General features: G+C 37.5%; 2 protein-coding genes and 5 long non-coding RNA genes across 14 annotated transcripts; 3 read left to right on the plus strand and 4 right to left on the minus strand.

Moving 5' to 3' along the window:
• Window positions 1-1,077: 1,077 nt before the first annotated feature.
• LOC130689471 (glutamate receptor ionotropic, kainate glr-3-like) lies at window positions 1,078-2,966 on the minus strand. Its single transcript, XM_057512420.1, has 9 exons — window positions 2,828-2,966; window positions 2,661-2,764; window positions 2,505-2,601; window positions 2,273-2,431; window positions 2,059-2,212; window positions 1,764-1,993; window positions 1,577-1,699; window positions 1,366-1,514; window positions 1,078-1,309 (listed from the first exon to the last, which is right to left on the minus strand). Exons 1-9 carry the CDS (start codon window positions 2,924-2,926, stop codon window positions 1,078-1,080), a joined length of 1,347 nt encoding a protein of 448 aa, XP_057368403.1. The 5' UTR covers window positions 2,927-2,966.
• Window positions 2,967-5,843: 2,877 nt separating this feature from the next.
• LOC130689866 (uncharacterized) lies at window positions 5,844-6,404 on the minus strand. Its single transcript, XR_009000831.1, has 2 exons — window positions 6,320-6,404; window positions 5,844-6,206 (listed from the first exon to the last, which is right to left on the minus strand). It is a non-coding gene; the product is annotated as an uncharacterized LOC130689866 (long non-coding RNA).
• A 2,766-nt stretch (window positions 6,405-9,170) lies between these two features.
• On the plus strand, window positions 9,171-10,963 carry LOC130689872 (uncharacterized). The gene is made up of 3 exons (XR_009000842.2): window positions 9,171-9,374; window positions 9,438-9,628; window positions 9,686-10,963. It is a non-coding gene; the product is annotated as an uncharacterized LOC130689872 (long non-coding RNA).
• Window positions 10,964-11,015: 52 nt separating this feature from the next.
• On the plus strand, window positions 11,016-12,493 carry LOC130689868 (uncharacterized). Of its 3 annotated transcripts, none has more exons than XR_009000835.1 (6): window positions 11,016-11,106; window positions 11,180-11,544; window positions 11,612-11,716; window positions 11,805-11,888; window positions 11,949-11,993; window positions 12,058-12,493. It is a non-coding gene; the product is annotated as an uncharacterized LOC130689868 (long non-coding RNA). The 3 variants fall into 3 exon arrangements; XR_009000836.1 differs by having other exon boundaries at window positions 11,180-11,373; window positions 11,447-11,544; window positions 11,949-12,493; XR_009000834.1 differs by having other exon boundaries at window positions 11,949-12,493.
• A 1,133-nt stretch (window positions 12,494-13,626) lies between these two features.
• Window positions 13,627-14,855, plus strand: LOC130689867 (uncharacterized). Of its 2 annotated transcripts, XR_009000833.2 has the most exons (5): window positions 13,627-13,831; window positions 13,902-14,085; window positions 14,148-14,241; window positions 14,311-14,493; window positions 14,565-14,855. It is a non-coding gene; the product is annotated as an uncharacterized LOC130689867 (long non-coding RNA). The 2 variants fall into 2 exon arrangements; XR_009000832.2 differs by having other exon boundaries at window positions 14,148-14,493.
• A 1,609-nt stretch (window positions 14,856-16,464) lies between these two features.
• LOC130689862 (uncharacterized) lies at window positions 16,465-18,117 on the minus strand. Of its 2 annotated transcripts, XM_057512802.1 has the most exons (8): window positions 18,049-18,117; window positions 17,924-17,995; window positions 17,726-17,865; window positions 17,472-17,655; window positions 17,316-17,409; window positions 17,064-17,246; window positions 16,906-16,992; window positions 16,465-16,837 (listed from the first exon to the last, which is right to left on the minus strand). In XM_057512802.1, the coding sequence occupies exons 1-5, from the start codon at window positions 18,074-18,076 to the stop codon at window positions 17,345-17,347; spliced, it is 489 nt and encodes a 162-aa protein (XP_057368785.1). In that variant the 5' UTR covers window positions 18,077-18,117; the 3' UTR covers window positions 16,465-16,837; window positions 16,906-16,992; window positions 17,064-17,246; window positions 17,316-17,344. The 2 variants fall into 2 exon arrangements, with proteins under 2 accessions (XP_057368785.1, XP_057368783.1); XM_057512800.1 differs by having other exon boundaries at window positions 17,064-17,409.
• Window positions 18,118-19,070: 953 nt separating this feature from the next.
• On the minus strand, window positions 19,071-22,182 carry LOC130689869 (uncharacterized). Of its 4 annotated transcripts, none has more exons than XR_009000839.2 (9): window positions 22,011-22,182; window positions 21,757-21,947; window positions 20,995-21,699; window positions 20,609-20,927; window positions 20,466-20,535; window positions 20,026-20,392; window positions 19,854-19,958; window positions 19,682-19,765; window positions 19,071-19,621 (listed from the first exon to the last, which is right to left on the minus strand). It is a non-coding gene; the product is annotated as an uncharacterized LOC130689869 (long non-coding RNA). The 4 variants fall into 4 exon arrangements; XR_009000840.2 differs by having other exon boundaries at window positions 19,071-19,512; window positions 19,577-19,621; window positions 20,609-21,699; XR_009000837.2 differs by having other exon boundaries at window positions 20,609-21,699.
• Window positions 22,183-25,764: the final 3,582 nt, after the last annotated feature.

Below are 25,764 nucleotides of genomic sequence, written 5' to 3' on the forward strand. Positions count from 1 at the left end.
TTGTTTAATGAATTGGATTAGAGTGGGACGGCAGGACGAGTTTGTGGATTCATCAGCGGTAATTTGATGTATTTGGAAAGACATCAACACGACTTTTTGGTCCGAAAGATAATTTGTGGCCATTATAGACTAATCACCGATAACCTGCACGGTTGATACGCTTGTTTAATCAACAAGCTCTTAGACAAACTTTTGGCATTCAAAAAGGGCCATTAATGCACTTTTGCTAAGCAAATGGAGAACAACCAACTTGTTTTTTTTATCACCGTGAACGAATATTTGCACAATCTTTCATGGAAACAATGGGGACACATAAAAAATAGCAAAGTGTTAATAGTGGTATATTTGATTACCGTCATGGGTTAACTGTTGAAACTTCGTTTTCAATTTTTATACGCTATGCGTCAGACACAGAAAACCTTGCACACAAGCTCATTGCATTCCGCAAACTATCGCCCTAAACTGGATTGATTTACGTCATTATTCAATCCTCAATAGCTGGCTAGTGACTTGTACAATTCACAGAATATGGACACCTCCGGTAAAAAGAAATGTCCCAGAATGGATTCTATGTATTTGGAGTTTTATTTTTTTTTATCAAGGACTGAGGTCAATTTCTCTTTTTGTTGTTTATCTGAGACTTTACTGCCATCTGTTAGAAGTGAGCTACAATAATTCCTAAAACGGCCAAAATGTTTAGAACATTTTACAGCTACAGCTGGCCGACACCAGGTTTCTATAGCGGATACCAGAGGTCGTGTCGAGGATTCAGAGTATAAGTGTTCAGTCTCATTTATGTGTACTATTAGTGTTTTGTTTTTATTTTTACCTGTGGCCTGTGTAACAGAAGGTGTCACACAAATTTCACATCCATCACCATAATTAAATTTCGAGAACAGAATTTCAAGAACAACCTTAGAAGTCCATCAGAGCTACATCTATGTTCGTGCTACAGCGATTTCTTGATGAAGGATTAGCTGGACGTGGATAAATTGAACAAATCATGGCCATTAGCACGGGTTTACCATGCAACGTCACTGTGTACGTAACTTAACATTAATTACATTGGTAAGATCGTTAGTTTACACAAGTGTTGCAACGACGATATTGTTCCACCAAGAAAGCCATCAATGACAGTAGAAGACCAACTCCAAGAATAAGAAAAGCTCCTGCCAAGTCGATTGTGTTCAGTCGGTGCAATTCTTTCAATTTCTTTGTCATCGGTGTTGACTGACACAGTTTCAGTCCCCTGCTACCATATTTATTTTTCCAATGGTCAACTAGTCCAGTTTGATACAAGTCCAACACTCTGCATACAGAAAACGAAAATGAGCTTTATCATCACTGAACACAATGGATTCTTACCCTTGATTTATGGAGCTACGATAAATATCTCCCTTTCTTAAAAAGAGTGCAGTAAACGAATAGCCGCTGGTTGGTTTTCCTACATGAACCCGACATTTTCCCGTCTCTTCAAAATCTTGGCCTATGCGATAATCTAAATAATTCACCAACTGAAAAGTAAAACGGCAACCTGTTAAAAGTTTATCGAAGATAATGGCTGCCTGATGCTTACATCAGTGTAAGAACAGCAGCCCGATGCGACTTTGCGGAATGCAGTATCTTGATCAGGTATTATGTATTCAGGATGGCGACGAAAAACATCTCCCATTTTCTTCAACGGCCCGCCCGTTGCACCCTAAAAAAACATCATACAATTTTTGTTTATCTTACAACTTGTTTTACTGTTTTTAGAGACAAACCAGGATAAGTTCTCGTCCTAAGCCATCGTCTATTATGAGATAAGCAAGAATTCCTTTTTCGATGATTTCAAACGCGTCTTTAGGTGGAGTACTCATTTTGCGCGCGGTCAGATGGGCCGTGAGCGTGCTACTGTACACGTTGACCATAACCAACGCAAACAGGCACCAGACGGACGCGGTTAAGCGGAAAGGCAACTTGAACAGGTGCTTGTGTAAAGTAATCACATCGCCTAAAATTACATTAAGTATTTCTTTAATGACTTCAGGAAATAGCTTCGGTATTATAAAAACCTACCTTGATTTGTTAAGATTGCTATGAGGTGAAATATGTAGTCACCGATGAGAAACAATCTGTTCCGACGGATGCCATTGCGATGCAAATTTAATGCAGATGTGACTGCAAAGCAGCCAGCCACAGCCAACAGAGAAATAAGTACCATTGCCCATACCTTTTCATGAGTCATAGGTGATTAAAAATTTTTTAATTAACTATTAAAACAAAAACGAACCGTCGGTTGAAATGGTTTGATGGTAGATAAAATGGTATTTTCTTCAGCCAATGCAGGTGTAAGCAATGCGCTGTTGTCCGCTTGGGCAGCGCCAACAAATTCAAACGCTCGATTTCGCCCTTGGCTAACAACAATTGGTGGTCCCAATACGTCAAAATCCTTTTCAAAACAATAAAGGTAACAACCAATAGCGAAAGAAATAACATCTGTAAACTAATGTAGGTAAACTGACTTTTAGAAGAAGACGGCCGCTTGCCCCACTCCATGATCCACTGCCGTTAAGCATTTCCACTTTGCCTAGCGCCAAACCAGTTGGGATAATTTTGTACCTTGCGTTTAAAAGGAGCCATCAGCAAATGTTTTAACGTGGGTAATGTAATCGACTTACGTGAAATCTAAACGCTTAGAAAGCCATTCAATCGCTTGTACCCAAGAGCCATGATACTTTTGCGCGTCAGCCGTTGAATTTTTCGCCATGAAATGCGGAGGTCTCTACTTGATGTAATCGCGTTCAAAAACTAAAATTTACTTGCATGAAAAGTTCGTTTTACATACCTCCATCATCCCAAATCGGAAGAAGCGCTGTTGCTGAGCTTGCCCTAGGAATTTATTGAAAAAGATGGCTGAAAATTGAATCAACTTTCTGCAAAGCATGTCGCTTGTAAGAAATAATGCCAACTATGGTCCAAGCTCTTCAACTGATTGCCATAGTATCGGTAGCACAATATTTATGGTCTCTTGCGTACGTTTCATTTTCTGCGGGGTCATGCGCTCCGATCAACAAGACAAAAATTGATCTGCATCCGAATGCGGAAGTTTCAACCGTTATTAAAGTGCCGTTATGTGCGGGGCTGTCAAATGGATAAAAAAATTGCAGCAATCGTCATGGAAACGGTTGTGTTTTCGACTTAGAAGAATATCTAGATGAAATTGCCAACAACAAAGTTTGTGAACATAAATTTTTCACGCCAATGATGCGTTTTTATGTCAACAAGTTTTGGAAGTTGATTGTTGATGGCTGTCTCCATTTGGTATCCATGAAAGTCAGTGAAAGAAAACTATTCGATCACATTGACAGTTTTTTAATTCGAATTCCATTCGTAGTACATTGACTTCCGAGAGATTGTGGAATCAGCTACACGCTGAATGTCGTAAAGAACCTTAGTACTCTTGGGAAAGATTCTTCGGCTTCAGCTTTTGCTTTGGCGTGCCATTCGTTCTGATGGCAAAGAACATTCTGTTATGGTAGAAGAAACTGGTTCTTGTTTGCTTACGTGAAGTTGAAGTGTATCAAATGAAACAATCCTTTTTGGTGATTCTGAAATGTCATCGATGTTTAGGATCGATGGATCCTTCATACAGACTATCAAATTTTGGGTGGGAGTGTAGTCAGCATGCCAATGAAAAATGCAAATTGCCTGCAGAACACACATTGTTTCTTACTTTTCCCAAACGTAGGATACATTTGAAAAAATTCTGTATGCGCACGTTGTCTTCGTTACGAACAACGGATAGGATATGAGTAAGTTAGCAACTGTTGCCTAGCGAATATCGAAAATCACAAGTTCACACGGTTCTCACACTCCAAGATTCTGTCTATACTTAGATCTTGCCCAACTCTTCTTCTATTCGGGCTTTTACTTTGACTTCAAGTTCATGGTGGCACATAGATTTTGAGAAGCTGATCCACCCGTAGCAGATGGTGCCATTTTTTTGCATTAAGAGAAATGAAGGACGCGTTGGAAGAGAAATGCTAACTGGGAATGAGAGACTAAAAGCAGCCATTTTGAATTTTTTGCCACCCTTCCCTCAGTTCAGCTCCCTCTAACATATTTTTTTACGTACTAAGGCGGCCATCATGGATTGTGTGTCATCGCTTCCTACAGTTCTAATTGAACCACGAATAGAAAGAAAATGTCAGCTGTTATGGAAAGATAAAAGTGCAAAAGTAAGGTACCACACAGAGAAAGACTTTACAATTAAGGTATAAAAGACAAAGATACAATTCGTAAACACCGTATTAAAGACAGAAACGTAAATTTTTAGACAAGAAAATAATTGAAGTGGAAAAGCTGCTGTTACCAAGAAAAGCTTCAGTTGCATTGTGAAACGTCCACCCATGACAAGGGAATGCAGATCTCAGGCTAGGTAAGTACAGCCACAGTCGAAAATTTGAGTTAGCTAGAGGTATAGAATAGAAAATTACAGTCTTCTTAGCTCAGTGGCAGAGCGCTGGTCTCGTACGAAACGAAAAGCAAACCAGATGTCGGGAGTTCTATCCTCTCAGAAGGCATATTTCAAAATCCGTTACCGTAAAGGGAATTGATGTGTAGTAACTAGATGAATATATAGTTGATGTAGTTTTTTCTGTTATTCAATGGACAGCCCAGCGAAGTGATCATTCTGTCTGAATTTAGTTTGGGCCTCGAACGATGAGCAGCCATGGCAAAAGAATCGGTGTTTCTTTCTTTTTGAGTTCGTTCCCATCGTGTCTTAATTGAACTGTAATTGAATCTTTAGGCTATGAAAGCGTTATTTTAGTTGCTTCCGGTCATGTTTTCTCGCTGTTTTCATCCAATCTTTTTTAAGTCGAACCAGACAAATGTGGAAGCATATAGAATTTCTTTTAGTGTAATTACGAACAACTGCCCAAGCCAAAAATGCACAGAAATGGTAGAGAAACCGCTGAAATGAAAAGCTATCCTTCACTTATCGTTCAATGTTATATAACAGGATTGAAACCAATGACCTTCCATTGGCATTAAAAAAAGGTAGCTTTAATGTTGGGGAAATACGTGCAGTGACGTCAAAATTTGAAAAAAAGAACGGGTTGGCCTGGGGTTTTTTCAAACGTTGACCTATATAATTCTCTTTCACTTTATTACCATAAACGATTACAAAAATCCTATCGAAATCTACTAGAAAACATGACATACGTGAACACAATCCAATTCGTTGGCCATAATGACATTAAAGTCGGTCATTATACGAGAACGGAAAAACCCCAACGCCGAATGCTGCCCTTTCATAAGATATCGCCAATGCATTCTCGTTCCTCAATATTGACTGCCAGAGCTTTTCTCTTTTCTTCATTAGAGCCGGAAATGGATTGACCATTTCATTATTATACAAAACAAACTGCGTCGTCAGGGAGGGGTTGGCTCAATCGAAATTATGGCATCAATATGGGAGTCATGGAAGAAAGTGAACGCAGATCAGAGGCCTCACCACGATCGTGAAAGCCAAAGCCCGGAAACGCTGTATGTGGATTTCGCTCCGTCGTGAACGCGACCCCGATGATACATGATAAACCGATATGGGATTGGCGCGGTGTAAATGAATTAAAGACTTGAATCCAAATTTTACGCTTAGAAAATCTGTTGTCGTTTTGCTCCTCGTACGTTATTGATTTGGAAGACGTTTTTACGATTTGCGCATGTTTCTTTGTTTAAAAAGATAGGATTTTAGGGATTAAGGGCAGGAAAGAAAACTAGGAGATCGAGATGAAGATGTGGGCCGGGTATTTTTTTTCAACGAAATAGTCGTCATTTTCAATTGTAACACACAAGTATTAAGTTTGCACCCAAATATGTATTTCTCAAGAATAATATAACTTTTTATACAAGTGATAAATAAATATTAACGGTACCCATTAGGGTCAAAATCAATCATGTGATGTTCGATAATAAATAAGGTATTGGTGTTTGCTGAGCAAAGGGGGGCAGGGCGTTAAGCAAGGACGTTATGCTAGACGTTAACGTACTTTACCAACAAGTTAACCGAAAAGCCAGCCGGGGAATCTTTGTGGGCTAGCATCGCGAATGAATCGAGCGTGATGGTAGTTAACGGCAGCGAATTTAGCGAACTCCTGCACACCTGCCATTGTCGTCGTAATGCATAGGATGGCAAAAACAAACATCATAAGAACAATTTCCTGTAGAAGAAAAAAAAACAATTATTTAACGTATAACAATAATACTTCCATCGCATCAGAGATCGATACAAGTATAACGTTAAATGAATGTCCTGTAGGAAAACGAGAATTACCTTATTCATGATGAGGTATAATGGTGGTTTTTTTTAAGATTGAATATTGCTTCAGTAGTTGTTCTGCGCTCTTCGACTGTGCGGATTGTGATGAAAAGGTCTTTGCGCACCTCGCATTTATATACCTGCCGAAGGTACGATACGTGACTTTTTTTTTTCTTTTTTCGCCAATTCGAAGTTGCATTTCTCCTCACGCTCCTAAAGTTTTCCAGCTGGTTCAAGGCCTCTGGGATTCCCCAACAAATAAAGTCATTATAACTAGAATGAAACGCAGCGGATTACAGTTGCAGGTTGGCGTATTCCAATACTCAAATGCTCTCCATTGTGACACGTACGCAAAACCTGTTCTTTCCCATTCAGATTTGAACACTGGTGATGTGTGTACCTTACGTGTAAAAATATTTTTGCTCGACCGAAGGCATTTGTCGCTTAAAAGTCTGATTTTTTTTTCTGCAGCACTTGCCGAACGTATAAGTGAAGCAGTCAAAGCCTCTCGACCAGATTTTAAAACACCCTCCCAAATACATAATCTGTTAAAGCACTTGTTTGTTGATCGCTATTAGCAACCATTTTGCTGCAACACATTAGAATTAGCTGCCATCCTTTTCTTTTTGCGTACTGTATAAGAGGAGCGACCATGAGCTGAATAGGAAAAGCGTCCCGAGAATTTTCGTAAATAATTTACCTAATTGGAATGCGTTTCCAACAGCCTAAGACCACTCTTGCACGTAGCAACGTATATTTCATTTGACCCCCACCCTAAGATAATAATTTCATTCATTTGACCCCTTTTATTTTGAAAGATAATAATCGTAAGCAGTAAGGTGTGTTTACTGTCTTCTTTGCAGGTACAATGTTATGGGAGGCAGAATCACGGTAAGATGAACACATTTTTTTGGAACGACCTTGCGTTTTATGAATATCTTTCACAATATTTTTTTTCTTTGCAATGGAAATAGCAATAAGGTCAACATTGTGCCCATATCTCGAATCGTTCGTCTTCCATCATAGGGTGAATTACAGAAGGTAAAGATTTAATTACATAAATCTCACAAGCGATTTAATGATACAGTAGTTGAATTTGGCAGGAGGGACATCGCGTGCGATAGAAAAACAAAAATGTATACAATAGTACAATAGTCAATATTACATTTTTATACAGGTTGCATAAGGGTTGGTTGTTTTTCTGTTTGCGTATATCGGACGGGTTTGACAATAACGTCCTTCAGCCATAAATGGAAATGGCTGGAAACGTGGGGAAATACGCAAAATGGCGTTTAAAATTTAAGTGAGCTCTTTTAGTCTGGGCATACTGACCTAGATATTTGTGTTTCCATTTGGCTAGCGTAGTCTATTAACGGCATTACAACAGCTCAAAAAAAGATGTAGATTACAAGCAAACAAACAAAATAAAGAACGTGATAATTCAGCACCAAATCCGTTGACAGGTGACATTGAAATTCTTCGGAGACATTCCAATTCTGTCCGTCTCCTCCTCCATGTTGGACTACGCCAATGGTCTGTGCCGAAAAGTTTTTTTTACCTATCCATTGAGCGTCTATTTTTCATAGCGATTCGCTGTCTCGGCAGCCGTGCGTAACATATCTGGTGGTATCCCGTGACCTTCGTGCACGGATGGAATTGTTTAACTCGTAGGATTACTCGACTTCCCATTTACTGCTGTTGCCAACGTCGAAAGAGACAATCTTGACGGCCAACGCCGATTATGGGCAGGACCCTTGATAGTGAAGGACTTCAGCTTTGCTATGTGTTCGTTCATGACTGCATTAACAACCTATTAGTCTCACAGAAAAACCTGTACATTTGGAATTGCGACTAACCATTTTTACTGAGTACATTCTTCTGGCCATTGTGGCACAGCATTTTGTTCAATCCTGCAAATATTATGGCACCTATGAGGACAAGAAGAGATTAAAAGTTTTCTCTCATTTGATTCTATAATATTTGTTGTATTTATTGCACAACATACCACGAAAAACTCTTGTCATGGGCAGCTGCCTCTAAGTACTTGAATAAGTAATGTTTTAACACTTAGAAAGTTTGGCAAAAGCGGTTGGGATCGAAAATAGTATCAGCCCCACTGGCAAGAATCTAGACGTAAAGACTCGTTATTTGCAATATTAACAATTGTACAGATGACAGATGGGGTTAACCATAATATGGAGAAAAAGATTGGTAGCTGGTTATTCTGGCCAAACTATGGAAGAGAAGGATTGATTTTGTTTTCAAAGTCCAGCACTTTTCTTATTCTTAAGTCGGGCTTATTTAGTCGGGTTTAAAATTTTTCTGCAAAAACAGGCACTCATCGGAATTAGTTGAATATCACAGGATATACTCTAAATTGAATGCTGATTCTCGGAAAATTGTCTTTTTTTTCATTAAGTTAAATGGAGCAATATCGATGCTTTCTTCAACTGTAAATCATATCCTATAGTCATCAACTACATGAAATTTGGTAATTCCATTAATTTCTACCCTTTGCTTCATTCTTATCTCAAACTACGAATCTCTCCTGTCCCGCCCTATATTCTGTAGACCGTCGGATCACTATTTTGTGGCAAAGAGAACAGAAGGCAAACCCTTCCAACGATAAAGATTTTAACTTTTGATCGGTATTTAATAGTAGTTGAATCGATTTGAAATCGGCCAAAATTGAATTGATACGTTTCTTTACAGATTTGTTTGATATATACCTTTTTTATTATTTGCGTTCAGCTTTATACTGATTTGAAGGAACAGCTTTAGACTTTATTTAGAATATTAAACTCATAGCAATGGTAGCTGACATTTACGAAATGGCATTTGTGTCCAGGAGAGGCGGTGAAAGACATTTGTAAATAAAGTAGTGGTAGGAACTGTTACACACCAGATGGCCGTAGACAAACGAGGCACGAAGAAGTCAACTGATCGGTTTGTGGCCTGTATTTTCGGACGCTTCTTTTTATCGCTAACTTTCTTTATTTCAACAATCACCATCTACATGTTACAACCGGTCAGCTTAAAATGAAGACTGAGTTCAATTTCTCGTCAAAGGGTAAAGAAGTATTAATAATCGTTGTTTAACACCATGTCATAAAGTATACACTTTCTTTTGCAGGTTACAATAAACCCACTCATTTACACATCGCATTGTTTCCTGTTATATCTCGTTCAGTTCGTCACATGTAGACGATTGAGATGTGACGTTGTTGATCATGTAAATATTTTGCTTGCTGAAAGTGCATTTTACAGATGAATGTGGGAGCTGGGCTTCCACTTTACAATGGCTGCCATCAAACTTTTATTCAGGTGATTAATTATGTAATGGTCCCATTTATTGCTATAAGTTTTAGCATTTATGTTTAGGTATCTGCATTTCTGGTTCAACATAAGTTCAAGGAGAGCTTTATAGTAGGAAAGTGAAACCGTAAGTCAAACAAAGCCAGTGGTAAATCCAACGATGACCTTTTCTGATTTTGTGTGATAATAACAAAAATGCTGTGTTAAAGTATGTTCTATTTACGTAGTCGTAACGAATCGCCGAATCGGTAAAGCCAAAAATGTTAGTTGCCGATCATTAATGTAGAGGCAACTGCATGTAAGTAGTTGAATCACTTTTGTCCCTACTGCTTGAAGATCCATTCGAGCTCAGAAACTTCTAGATAAAACCTAATAGCTGAAGGTTGAAGTTTCTACTTTAACAGGTTGTGAAGGTTAAACAGGCTGTGTTTGATGGAATTGTTAAAAATGAACTGATCAGACAACCTTGGGAGAGAGGTAACCAAAATGGTTATTGCTGCCTTGGGATTAGAAAACAATTCATCTGCTGTGATACTTTTGAAAATTAAGTACCTTTTATTTGTTTATTGCATTAGAGTTTACTTGTTGTGCTAACTGGAAACCTTTATATTTTATTATTGCCTTTCTTTTAGATATTATGGAAGGCTTAATGATCTTAGCGATTTTCACCAGGCTTTATGGAATCAAAGGGAGATCTCACGGCATGAATTACCCTAATCGTCGAACTGGAAAAATTTAATGCGATTAACAGCTTCAGACCATTAACAACCTGTAACTATTTAGCAACGACGCATGGCATTTGTCACTAGGATAGGCATTGAATTCAGTTGCACATAAGGTAGGTTTGGAAACTAGCAGACCAGGTGGCGATGAAGCTGAGGTACACTAGGGAGGCTGCACAAAAGATGGCGTTGGTGTAGCTTTTTTTTACTTTATTTGAGCGAAAGCTCAAACTCCAAATATGAAGTATAAAGTTCTAACCAAAAATTTGTCGAAAATAAGGATTGTTGAAGAACACGCTCAAGAGATGGCGTTGATTGTTGAAGAACAAGCTCAAGAGATGGCGTTGACCGTTGAAGAACACGCTCAAAAGATGGCGTGGACTATGCGGAAATCGGTCAAGAGATGGCGTGGAGTATGCAGAAACCACTCGACAGATGGCGTTGGTTATTGCAGAAACCGCTCAACAGATGGCGTTGGTTGTTGCAAAAACCGCTCAACAGATGGCGTGGATTACTGCGAAAACCGCTCGGCAGATGGCGTGGATTACTGCGAAAACCGCTCGGCAGATGGCGTGGGTTGTTGCTGAAACCGCTCGTCAGATGGGATGGAAGATTGCTTAGAGTACCTTCTTTTGCCCTAAATTTTTTTTTATTTTCAGACGTCTTGTTTTCAAGAAATTTCATTGTCTTTATAGGGTATTCACTAATTAAATATCAAGATCACCAAGCAAAATGAGGATGTGAAATTTCATTTGCCGCAAGTCGGTATAAAAGTTTGAATAACCATTGGGAAAAAATCATGTTTTGTGTCTAAAAGTATTTACGATTTCTTTTGCAGGTCCGTATACGTACAATCCAGTTTCCACGCTGCAATGTTCGTAGCTGTGTTCCGTCCAATTTGTTTTGTCGAGCCATTAGTGAAGTCAAGTTCTTTGTCAATGAAAAAACTTGCTGATAAGGCATTCTTGAGATGATTCAAGCCAAAAGAACTTATGAATTTTAATGGCTTCCAGCAATCTGTTGGTTTGATAGGTAATATTGTATTTTTTTGTTGGCTATAATTGCTACCATTTTCCCTTAGGTTTCAGCATTTTTGGTTTACTAGAGACGTTTATATGGACAGCTTTATAGTAATAGAATTTGAACAGTTCAGTCAAAGGAACTCCAACGTTTATCGTGTTATGGAGTTTCATCACTGCCGTGGTAATAATAGATATGCTGGTTTTCTTTATGCATGATAGCAGTTGAAACTCAATGCAAATGTTCTTAGGTGTAACAGGTTGTGCTTGTTGGATGCTTAAGTTATGAGCTGCCAAAATTGACCTTTTCTGGTGGTTTTATGCTTTTTTGTCTGGCAGATGTGGCCTTAGTACCAGTGAGTCTTGTTTCTGTGTAATGAATTACTTTGAGAATATGTCTACTAATGGTAAATTAACCAGAAATTAATCTGTTTTTGCCATTAGATGGGCATTTGAGACTGAGAATATGTGAGATTCTACATGGACTGATTTTGAAAAGCTGCAGTACCATCTTGGGATTTAGTCCTTGTAAGTTTTTTTTTTAACAAATGTGTTGTTCACCGCCTTGATTGTGTTTATTCTACGCAGAAGGCGAAACGTCAGCATGTTGCTGACGTAACAACCATGATACAGGTTGTACTTATGTATAAGTGTCGAATGGGGCATCGTAATTCATTTGCCATTGATACGCATATAGGAAGTACCAAACTTTTCGGCATGGTTGTGGTTGACATGGTTGTAGGTTCAGTAGGTATTAGCAAAAAAATGATAAACTTGAAGCCCAAGTAACGCCATCGGTTTCAGTTGGCTATAGTTGGAACCGATGCTCAACCGTTAAGCTGTGTGTTACATTCATCTGTTCTATGTTTCTTAGTATTGCAAAGAAAAAAAAATCGGGGTTATAATACTTTCGGTGGGAAAGTAATTGCCGCTTGACGGAAGTGACAGATCATTATTAAGTTATGGGAAAAACTGGTAAACAAGACACAGTGTTTGTCAATAAAGCAGTCGGACAAGTGGAGTTCCGTAATTGTATTTAAAAAACAACTTGTCGCAGTCAATCCATAAAACTTTTTAAGTTGGTGCTGTTACGTTACTCCCAAATATACCTTTCAGTACATTGTGTAATATGTCCAAACCCAGGTAATTTTAGATCAAAGTTTTCACAATATACCTTTTATTTTAAAACATCGTTACAGACTGGATGATTTGATTCTACTGATATGGGAAAACTTGATTGTCAAAAATTGTCACTGAGTTAAAACAAAAAAATCAAGAAGTTCAATGACACTTGGTTGGTATCAGACGTGAAGGAATTTGATCAGCTTAACCTAGCTCGCCAAAGTATCAATCCATTCAAAAGGTTTAAAATTTATGTTGCTGTGATGTGCAAGTTGTCACCTAAAACATTTGGTGCAAAAATCAAACGTTGTGACGTTTGGTACAAAATCGTTATCGAATACGTATTTACACCGATTTAAACACGAACAGTTCGATTTTCTAGCAAATACTCGGTGTATTTCAAAAATGATTAACTTCATAACAAGAATAGCAATTTTCCCGGAATCAGCATTCCATTTTGCGCATATCCTGTGATATTCATCCAATTCCGGTGAGTGTCAGTTTTTTCAGAAAATTTTTTTAAGCCCGACCGAGAAAAGTCGGGCTTATTTAGTCGGGCTTATTCAGTCGGTCTTAAAATTTTTTCGCTCAGTGTATGTAGAAAATTAGCTAGAAATGTGACCGGTAGATGGCGATAGAAAAACAGAAAACCATTTTACTGTCCTCGCCATGTACCGATCACATTTCTAGTTAATTCTCTACATACACCGACCGAAAAAAATTTTAAGCCCAACTAAATAAGGCCGACTTTTCTCGGTCGGGCTTAAAAAAATTTTTTGTATGTATTTATGGCAATCCGTTTTACATAAAAAAAAAAAAAAAAAAATGGCGGAAAAAAAATAAAAAATCGCACTTTTTTCTTTTTTTCCGACACGTAGCCATCTACCGCTCAGACTCATTATTACTGGCGTAGGCAATTTCAGTCCATTGGATGCCATTCGCAGTTAGTTCAGTAGCGTGGATGGAGAATAACGCGTGGCTGGAGGAACAATTGAAAAATGGATAAGATAATACAACAAAAGGATGTTAAGTATAAACATTATTATATTTGTTTTGAATTATTAATTATTGTTTATTAGATCAAATTATGGACCTGCAGGCTCAATTATTGCAACAGCACAAAATATTAGATAACAGCAAAGCTAAGGATGGAAAGGCCTAATACATAATGATTCTATTTATTTGCTTTTATTCATTTGTGTTTTGTAGCTCAAAGTTTGAGTCTACAAGCTCAGCTAGGGGAAAAGAACAAATTGGAACGGAACAGTTTCCAAACAGTGAAGGAGGTTTTTCCAAACTCAAACCTAACTGAACATGAGGATGAATTGGCATTAGGCGAACACAGTCAGGTACCTAAACTTTTCAAATAAGAATTCAAAATAAGTATAGAATTTTAACAAACAATTATTTATTGTTTAGTTATTCAGTCTACCACCTGACAGTGTGTTAAATTTAAATTCTGTTAGTGCTGCACAAAAAGAATTGTTAGTAATAAGCCCATGCAGTGAAGGAAGTGAACAATTGTGGGACCGTATTTGGGCCGAAAATGGGTGTGGTACGGAAACCAAGATATGGCACAAGTTCAACATGAAACATGGATTAGGTACTTTTCGGTTTTATGTCTATGGAAAAAGTATTTTTAATGCTATTATTTTGCATTCACAGAATTTAATGGGGGATCAAATCAAGTCTGGAAGTGTTACAGGATGGAAGAGTCAGCCTACAGATGAAAAAACACTGAGAGTGCATTACCATTAAGGTATGAGGTAAAGTAATAGAGTATGCACATTGTCTAATGAGAAGTACCATCTTGTGTTAATAAATCCAGTACAACAGCAATCCTTTATAGTTCTGTCACAGCTAGAAACCTCAAATAATTCTGCTTCTCTGTCTAAAGAACAACTTGTCCTTTACGTTCAGAGTGTTGGGGAAACTGGGTACTTAAATGGCCCTAAAGATGTTTTAATTTTGCTGTCATTGCAGAGATGAACATCATACATGGACTCTTTAGGTATGAAAGGATTTTTCTTCAAATAGTTTTGAATTTATGACGAAGAATTTCTCCTCCTTTTTGCCAACCAGGTCTAATCTACCAAAAAAAATTTTATCCAATAGGAAAGGATTTTCATGTACTGGGAACACAACTATCAACAATGCAACATTGTACAGGTGCTAGTTTATCATTCAAGAGCCTTATACAATGATGTTAATCTGCAATTTGTATGTCCTTCCCCAAGCTTCCACCAGAAGTTGAATCTATGAGTCATGTAAGTTACATGATCAACAGTTGATATGTTTAACGGTGTTGTTTTTCTTTTCTCAATATAGGTTAATAGTAACATTGGATCTGAAAAAATTCTTGGTTGGGGCAAGACACTGATAAATTGTATTGATTGGATGGATGACATGATATTTCTATACTTAATTCGGATTCCCCAGACGGTATTTGATATTAAAAAAATTGAAGTGCATATCTGGGCTCCCTTCTTTTCTGAAGCCCCGTTTCCCCTTGACTCGTAATAAGCCCGTAGGGGGTCATGCCCCTACTGTACGGTATATATAAAAACAACATATACCGAGGTTTGGAGGGCTCTGGCCGGAAAGGGGACGTGGGGTGCCGCTTAGTCCGATGATGTGTTCACGGAGGGCGATGTGGCTACCCACAAATCCGAACTAAAGGTTAATCGCTCCTGTAAAAATGTTCCAAATCTTCAGCTCTTCTTCCGGCTTCTCTTAGCCAATCACCGGGTAATCTCCCCGGTGGGTCAACAAGGCAGTGTCTCCCCCTGCCTGGGTTGACGGCAACTTTTGAAAGGGCTATTGTGCCTTTTTAAAGTTGCAAAAATAATTGTAATGTGCAGAGAATTGTCAATAAATTTTTTTTAATTAAATTTTTTTGCAAAATTTGTTTCCTCCATTGTCTGTGTTCACACATTACATTTATCAACTTTTTTTTTATTCAGCTTGCGCAATTCAATTTATTGTTTTTGCCACCGTTGTATCGTTTATCTGTAAGTATTCAATTATTATTTATTACACTTTTTGAATTCATGAACTTAGACAAGGAACAACGTGTAATACCTTGATATTTTCTGAAGTAATTTTGTATTTGTATATTGTTTTACTGGCACGGGAATCGATCCTCAGACATTCAGCGTGCAACGCCGATGCTCTAACATTGAGCCACGAGATATATATAAAATTTTTATTATCGCATATCATATGTTATCGTCTAGGATGTTTATGCAGTCTTTCACAACTATATGTTTATCTTTGTATTGCTTTTATAATGTCCATAGCTCTGTGGTAGAGCATTCATCTGCGATAACTGTTACCCTGGGTTCAAACCTTACTAGATGTAAAAAAATCTACATCTAAATGGACAAAATAATATTGCAGTATTGCATTTCAGTTTTATTCAAAGTGTAAATGCAAGTCCGCAAGTGACTAGAAAAAAGCCAACTTGACATCATATGATTCATGGCTCATTGGTAAAGCAACGGCGCGGAATGCCGAACATCTAGGGTTCGATCCCTGGATAATAATTGAATGCTTACAGATAAACTATGCTTACAGGAAACAATGCTTACCATTAAACGTGGCATAAACAATAAAGGAGAATTGAGAAAGCTAAAAAAAAAAAGTTGATAAATGTAATGTGTGAAAACAGACAGTGGAGGAAACAAATTTTGCAAAAAAATTTTATAAAAAAAAATTTATTGACAATTCTCTGCACATTACAATTATTTTTGCAACTTTAAAAAGGCACAATAGCCCTTTCAAAAGTTGCCGTCAACCCAGGCAGGGGGAGACACTGCCTTGTTGACCCACCGGGGAGATTACCCGGTGATTGGCTAAGAGAAGCCGGAAGAAGAGCTGAAGATTTGGAACATTTTTACAGGAGCGATTAACCTTTAGTTCGGATTTGTGGGTAGCCACATCGCCCTCCGTGAACACATCATCGGACTAAGCGGCACCCCACGTCCCCTTTCCGGCCAGAGCCCTCCAAACCTCGGTATATGTTGTTTTTATATATACCGTACAGTAGGGGCATGACCCCCTACGGGCTTATTACGAGTCAAGGGGAAACGGGGCTTCAGAAAAGAAGGGAGCCCAGATATGCACTTCAATTTTTTTAATATCAAATACCGTCTGGGGAATCCGAATTAAGTATAGAAATGTCATGTCATCCATCCAATCAATACAATTTATTCAGTGTCTTGCCCCAACCAAGAATTTTTTCAGATCCAATGTTACTATTAACCTATATTGAGAAAAGAAAAACAACACCGTTAAACATATCAACTGTTGATCATGTAACTTACATGACTCATAGATTCAACTTCTGGTGGAAGCTTGGGGAAGGACATACAAATTGCAGATTAACATCATTGTATAAGGCTCTTGAATGATAAACAAGCACCTGTACAATGTTGCATTGTTGATAGTTGTGTTCCCAGTACATGAAAATCCTTTCCTATTGGATAAAATTTTTTTTGGTAGATTAGACCTGGTTGGCAAAAAGGAGGAGAAATTCTTCGTCATAAATTCAAAACTATTTGAAGAAAAATCCTTTCATACCTAAAGAGTCCATGTATGATGTTCATCTCTGCAATGGCAGCAAAATTAAAACATCTTTAGGGCCATTTAAGTACCCAGTTTCCCCAACACTCTGAACGTAAAGGACAAGTTGTTCTTTAGACAGAGAAGCAGAATTATTTGAGGTTTCTAGCTGTGACAGAACTATAAAGGATTGCTGTTGTACTGGATTTATTAACACAAGATGGTACTTCTCATTAGACAATGTGCATACTCTATTACTTTACCTCATACCTTAATGGTAATGCACTCTCAGTGTTTTTTCATCTGTAGGCTGACTCTTCCATCCTGTAACACTTCCAGACTTGATTTGATCCCCCATTAAATTCTGTGAATGCAAAATAATAGCATTAAAAATACTTTTTCAATAGACATAAAACCGAAAAGTACCTAATCCATGTTTCATGTTGAACTTGTGCCATATCTTGGTTTCCGTACCACACCCATTTTCGGCCCAAATACGGTCCCACAATTGTTCACTTCCTTCACTGCATGGGCTTATTACTAACGATTCTTTTTGTGCAGCACTAACAGAATTTAAATTTAACACACTGTCAGGTGGTAGACTGAATAACTAAACAATAAATAATTGTTTGTTAAAATTCTATACTTATTTTGAATTCTTATTTGAAAAGTTTAGGTACCTGACTGTGTTCGCCTAATGCCAATTCATCCTCATGTTCAGTTAGGTTTGAGTTTGGAAAAACCTCCTTCACTGTTTGGAAACTGTTCCGTTCCAATTTGTTCTTTTCCCCTAGCTGAGCTTGTAGACTCAAACTTTGAGCTACAAAACACAAATGAATAAAAGCAAATAAATAGAATCATTATGTATTAGGCCTTACCATCCTTAGCTTTGCTGTTATCTAATATTTTGTGCTGTTGCAATAATTGAGCCTGCAGGTCCATAATTTGATCTAATAAACAATAATTAATAATTAAAAACAAATATAATAATGTTTATACTTACCATCCTTTTGTTGTATTATCTTATCCATTTTTCAATTGTTCCTCCAGCCACGCGTTATTCTCCATCCACCACGCTACTGAACTAACTGCGAATGGCATCCAATGGACTGAAATTGCCTACGCCAGTAATAATGAGTCTGAGCGGTAGATGGCTACGTGTCGGAAAAAAAGAAAAAAGTGCGATTTTTTATTTTTTTTCCGCCATTTTTTTTTTTTTTTTTTTTTTATGTAAAACGGATTGCCATAAATACATACAAAAAATTTTTTTAAGCCCGACCGAGAAAAGTCGGCCTTATTTAGTTGGGCTTAAAATTTTTTTTCGGTCGGTGTATGTAGAGAATTAACTAGAAATGTGATCGGTACATGGCGAGGACAGTAAAATGGTTTTCTGTTTTTCTATCGCCATCTACCGGTCACATTTCTAGCTAATTTTCTACATACACTGAGCGAAAAAATTTTAAGACCGACTGAATAAGCCCGACTAAATAAGCCCGACTTTTCTCGGTCGGGCTTAAAAAAATTTTCTGAAAAAACTGACACTCACCGGAATTGGATGAATATCACAGGATATGCGCAAAATGGAATGCTGATTCCGGGAAAATTGCTATTCTTGTTATGAAGTTAATCATTTTTGAAATACACCGAGTATTTGCTAGAAAATCGAACTGTTCGTGTTTAAATCGGTGTAAATACGTATTCGATAACGATTTTGTACCAAACGTCACAACGTTTGATTTTTGCACCAAATGTTTTAGGTGACAACTTGCACATCACAGCAACATAAATTTTAAACCTTTTGAATGGATTGATACTTTGGCGAGCTAGGTTAAGCTGATCAAATTCCTTCACGTCTGATACCAACCAAGTGTCATTGAACTTCTTGATTTTTTTGTTTTAACTCAGTGACAATTTTTGACAATCAAGTTTTCCCATATCAGTAGAATCAAATCATCCAGTCTGTAACGATGTTTTAAAATAAAAGGTATATTGTGAAAACTTTGATCTAAAATTACCTGGGTTTGGACATATTACACAATGTACTGAAAGGTATATTTGGGAGTAACGTAACAGCACCAACTTAAAAAGTTTTATGGATTGACTGCGACAAGTTGTTTTTTAAATACAATTACGGAACTCCACTTGTCCGACTGCTTTATTGACAAACACTGTGTCTTGTTTACCAGTTTTTCCCATAACTTAATAATGATCTGTCACTTCCGTCAAGCGGCAATTACTTTCCCACCGAAAGTATTATAACCCCAATTTTTTTTTCTTTGCAATACTAAGAAACATAGAACAGATGAATGTAACACACAGCTTAACGGTTGAGCATCGGTAACATTTTTTCTTATAGCCAACTGAAACCGATGGCGTTACTTGGGCTTCAAGTTTATCATTTTTTTGCTAATACCTACTGAAGCTACAACCATGTCAACCACAACCATGCCGAAAAGTTTGGTACTTCCTATATGCGTATCAATGGCAAATGAATTACGATGCCCCATTCGACACTTATACATAAGTACAACCTGTATCATGGTTGTTACGTCAGCAACATGCTGACGTTTCGCCTTCTGCGTAGAATAAACACAATCAAGGCGGGGAACAACACATTTGTTAAAAAAAAAACTTACAAGGACTAAATCCCAAGATGGTACTGCAGCTTTTCAAAATCAGTCCATGTAGAATCTCACATATTCTCAGTCTCAAATGCCCATCTAATGGCAAAAACAGATTAATTTCTGGTTAATTTACCATTAGTAGACATATTCTCAAAGTAATTCATTACACAGAAACAAGACTCACTGGTACTAAGGCCACATCTGCCAGACAAAAAAGCATAAAACCACCAGAAAAGGTCAATTTTGGCAGCTCATAACTTAAGCATCCAACAAGCACAACCTGTTACACCTAAGAACATTTGCATTGAGTTTCAACTGCTATCATGCATAAAGAAAACCAGCATATCTATTATTACCACGGCAGTGATGAAACTCCATAACACGATAAACGTTGGAGTTCCTTTGACTGAACTGTTCAAATTCTATTACTATAAAGCTGTCCATATAAACGTCTCTAATAAACCAAAAATGCTGAAACCTAAGGGAAAATGGTAGCAATTATAGCCAACAAAAAAAAATACAATATTACCTATCAAACCAACAGATTGCTGGAAGCCATTAAAATTCATAAGTTCTTTTGGCTTGAATCATCTCAAGAATGCCTTATCAGCAAGTTTTTTCATTGACAAAGAACTTGACTTCACGAATGGCTCGACAAAACAAATTGGACGGAACACAGCTACGAACATTGCAGCGTGGAAACTGGATTGTACGTATACGGACCTGCAAAAGAAATCGTAAATACTTTTAGACACAAAACATGATTTTTTCCCAATGGTTATTCAAACTTTTATACCGACTTGCGGCAAATGAAATTTCACATCCTCATTTTGCTTGGTGATCTTGATACTTAATTAGTGAATACCCTATAAAGACAATGAAATTTCTTGAAAACAAGACGTCTGAAAATAAAAAAAAATTTAGGGCAAAAGAAGGTACTCTAAGCAATCTTCCATCCCATCTGACGAGCGGTTTCAGCAACAACCCACGCCATCTGTCGAGCGGTTTTCACAGTAATCCACGCCATCTGTTGAGCGGTTTCTGCAATAACCAACGCCATCTGTCGAGTGGTTTCTGCATAGTCCACGCCATCTCTTGAGCGTGTTCTTCAACGGTCAACGCCATCTCTTGAGCTTGTTCTTCAACAATAAACGCCATCTCTTGAGCGTGTTCTTCAACAATCAACGCCATCTTTTGTGCAGCCTCCCTAGTGTACCACAGCTTCATCGCCACCTGGTCTGCTAGTTTCCAAACCTACCTTATGTGCAACTGAATTCAATGCCTATCCTAGTGACAAATGCCATGCGTCGTTGCTAAATAGTTACAGGTTGTTAATGGTCTGAAGCTGTTAATCGCATTAAATTTTTCCAGTTCGACGATTAGGGTAATTCATGCCGTGAGATCTCCCTTTGATTCCATAAAGCCTGGTGAAAATCGCTAAGATCATTAAGCCTTCCATAATATCTAAAAGAAAGGCAATAATAAAATATAAAGGTTTCCAGTTAGCACAACAAGTAAACTCTAATGCAATAAACAAATAAAAGGTACTTAATTTTCAAAAGTATCACAGCAGATGAATTGTTTTCTAATCCCAAGGCAGCAATAACCATTTTGGTTACCTCTCTCCCAAGGTTGTCTAATCAGTTCATTTTTAACAATTCCATCAAGCACAGCCTGTTTAACCTTCACAACCTGTTAAAGTAGAAACTTCAACCTTCAGCTATTAGGTTTTATCTAGAAGTTCCTGAGCTCGAATGGATCTTCAAGCAGTAGGGACAAAAGTGATTCAACTACTTACATGCAGTTGCCTCTACATTAATGATCGACAACTAACATTTTTGGCTTTACCGATTCGGCGATTCGTTACGACTACGTAAATAGAACATACTTTAACACAGCATTTTTGTTATTATCACACAAAATCAGAAAAGGTCATTGTTGGATTTACCACTGGCTTTGTTCGACTTACGGTTTCACTTTCCTACTATAAAGCTTTCCTTGAACTTATGTTGAACCAGAAATGCAGATACCTAAACATAAATGCTAAAACTTATAGCAATAAATGGGACCATTACATAATTAATCACCTGAATAAAAGTTTGATGGCAGCCATTGTAAAGTGGAAGCCCAGCTCCCACATTCATCTGTAAAATGCACTTTCAGCAAGCAAAATATTTACATGATCAACAACGTCACATCTCAATCGTCTACATGTGACGAACTGAACGAGATATAACAGGAAACAATGCGATGTGTAAATGAGTGGGTTTATTGTAACCTGCAAAAGAAAGTGTATACTTTATGACATGGTGTTAAACAACGATTATTAATACTTCTTTACCCTTTGACGAGAAATTGAACTCAGTCTTCATTTTAAGCTGACCGGTTGTAACATGTGGATGGTGATTGTTGAAATAAAGAAAGTTAGCGATAAAATGAAGCGTCCGAAAATACAGGCCACAAACCGATCAGTTGACTTCTTCGTGCCTCGCTTGTCTACGGTAGCCATTTGTATGTATTGTATGTATCTAGCCATCTGGTGTGCAAAAGTGTCTATAGTTTCTTTATTTACAACTGTTTTCGCCGCTTCTCCTGGACACAAATGTAATTTCGTATGTTTTCTACCATTGCTACGAGTTTAGTATTTGAAATACAGTCTAAAGCTGTTCTTTCAAATCAGTATGATGCTAAAAATAAGTACTAAAAAAGGTGTATATCAAACCAAGCATGAAGGAATGTATCAATTCAATTTTGGCCGATTTCGATTCGGTTCAACTACTACTGAATGTCGATTAAAAGTTAAAATCCTTATCATTGAGAGGGTTTGCCTTCTGTCCTCTATGCCATCATGACTGACCCCATTTCGAAAGTTGGACGTTTTACAGTTCGGCTACAGCCTTGTGTCTACTAGCCAACTTATAAATTAGCAACCAATAGTGACCCGATGGTCCACAGAATATTCGGAGGGACAGGAGAGACTCTTATTTTGAGATAATAACGAAGGAAATTGTAGAAATAAATGTGAATTACCAAACTTCATGTAGCTGATGACAATTGGATATGAATTTACAGTTGAAGAAAGCACTGATATTGCTTCAGCTGCAAAACAGATTCCATCTGAATGGCATGTAAAAACAAGAAAATAAATGGAATCATGGCTTTTGAATACATATAAGAGAATACTATATTACCTTGCTCACAGAATGTTTCTTTCTTGTCCCACTTCCTGTTTCCTTATTAATAACTGTTGATACATTTCAAACAACCAGGAGTCCATTAACAACACTTGAGACATCCCTAGAATGCAAAGTACATCATTGTCATAATGGGTCCAGCAACCCATCCTTATTAGAGACAAAAAAGATTGATTTTGCAACTATATTTTATGTACACCATTGCAGATCCCTTCCCAGCTGATCATTCTCAAGTTCTCAACTAACGAATGCATACTCTGCATACTCTAATTCTGTAATTAAAAATTTAAACATAAAATATATTAGGTCTCGATGCCTTATAGTGAAATATTTTTTTACGATTTACATGCTTCTAAAGTTGACGAAAAAAAATTGTTTATAGTTACCGAACGAAAGAGTTTACGAATTTACAATTGCCTAACTTTTTAACTTTTAAATATTCTAACTTAATTTAAAGTACGGTGAATGCATGAAGCTGACCAAGAAATTTTGTAACCGTCAACAAATTTCTTTTCTTACTTTTTTTTCTAATCGTTCGAACTATCCTCACAGCACACTTCGTATAGCACCTCATCACGTTGTCGAATGGAACCACCCTGAACTACTGCACGTCAAAAAACGCAGACACTATGCTCGCCATCTGTTGGCGAAAAATTTACTAAACGTATTTTGAGTGATACAATCACTCAAATTCGTCATTTACTCATTTCCTTGGTGGGAAATTTTCCAGCCAGGCAATGTCCTGGAAAACTGATGCAAAACAGAAACCAATTGACTCCATTTGTTCTGCCCCAATCTTCACTTGCATACTACTGGATATTTAGATTTTTTTATGTATAAAAATCCAAAAGTAATGGAACGAAAACTTGGGAATCGTTTTTTTTTTTTTGGTTAACAGAACAGATGTTGTTTGATCAAAGCAACCGCCAGAACATGTTACTCTAGATGAGGAAAAACATTGAAATCTCTAATTCCTGACTTTGCATTATTGCGTGTACTGCGCAGCAAATAGATAGATGGTAACTTATTCATAAATGTCTGTGTGAGGACCCTATTCATAAAAATGTTTTAATTATTCACCATAACGAGATTTAGAAGATATGTGTATCGTCACTTGAACAAGGATTAGATGCGAGTTAATTGTCGCAAATATTTCTGCCAGTAAAGGAAGAGGAGAAAATTTTTAGGAAAGAAGCAATACATGGGTTAGTAGATATGTCTTATCTCACGCCACATATATCTTACTGATTTCTGGGCTGTGAAATTTTCACACTGAGAAAACGATTCTGGAATTCCGCAATAAACACAGCAGCTATACGGTAGGACAACTCTACTTCATATCTATTTGTGCTGCGCAATATGCCAGTATCATCGAGGAAAAACTTGCTTCGTTTGAAAATAACTTAGGCTATTCTCCTATATGCGATTTCTAAAACTTTCTTCTTTTCGAATATCTTCCGCTGCATTTCAAACGTAGCCATAATACAATAGTGGACGTTATTTCATAATCAAGGGCATTACAGGCTAAAATCACCTTGGGTTCAGCTTCTTGAAGAAGAGCCCTTGAACACTGAAGGTTTCTATCCTTGAAAACCCGTTTCAATGGTGTAAAGAATTTTGCGCAAAAGTTCGTCTGCAAAAAGTTGAGACATAAAAATTCGGGATGCCTGCAACAGACGGATCTCAACCAGAAGCCAAGAATTCAGCACCTCTCATAAGGTAACGTTCGTGTTATTTATTTGTATGTATACATAGACCTATAACAACGAAACGAAACGGAGTACCTGTTTCACTAACCACTTTACCCTCTAACCGACTAATATTTAAAAAAAATATGTTGGTTGTTGCACACGAGAGGAATTTCTCATATTCCTTGCTTATGAAACCCCATTTACTTTTCTCTATGTTCAATACTTTCATACTGATGGATATTTAGACCCTTTGTCTATAGAAACGGCCAATCTAGTTGTTCCCGTTCACGTTCTACTCCGCCGAGCCTATCGTTCAATTTACATTTTTGTACAATAATGTAAAATCCAGCACCTGATATAATGTGTATCATGGTAGCATGCCAGCATGTGCAATTTCCTTAGGCTACGATGATTACGCAAAAAAAGAAAACATGCGGGGAAAGTGTAGGAAATCGATTAAGAAACGCTTTCACATTACAAAAGTTGCCCATGCACTTATCGTCCAAATTTTCATAACAGGATTGAAACCAATGACCTTCCACTAATTAAAAAGTAGTTCTAATGTTGGGGAAATACGTGCAGTGACGTCAAAATTTGAAAAAAGAACGGGCTGGTTTGGGTTTTTCTTACGCTGACCCATATAATTCTCTTTCACTTTATTCCATGGACGCGATTACAAAGGTTATAGCAAAATATTGAAAACCAAAGAAACAGGAATAAATGTGAGAGCGCATGGAGTTGGCAAAAATGACAATAAAGTCTAAATCATTTACATCTACAAAAGTTTATAAAAATTTAATCTCTTCCTTACCGTACATCGCTGAAAGTATGAGGCATTAGATGTGGCCATTGATTGTCCTTCCGGAGGGACGGTGCGGATGGTTAAGCGAGACATGATTGAGGCACGAGTATTGGGATTGTGGAACGGGACAATTAAGGGGTACTAGTACCATGGATGATCGTGGCCACAGATCGCAGCCCATCTACCCTATAAACTGAAAAGTGGCGAAAGGTCAAATTTGCAAAATTTTTTGCAGTTACCGGGCTGCCATAAATGGGTGCAGGTGATCTTTCTTCATCTGATTACAATTGGCGTGAGTTTGACCTAAAATGTTTTTCAGCTCGTTTCGCTATAGCCAAAGAAACTATTAGCGTTGGAGAATTGTTTTGGACGACTTGTACGATGCAATAACCATCAAGTATTTATAGA

Source organism: Daphnia carinata, chromosome 6, assembly GCF_022539665.2.
Source record: "Daphnia carinata strain CSIRO-1 chromosome 6, CSIRO_AGI_Dcar_HiC_V3, whole genome shotgun sequence".
Lineage (NCBI taxonomy): Eukaryota > Metazoa > Arthropoda > Branchiopoda > Diplostraca > Daphniidae > Daphnia > Daphnia carinata.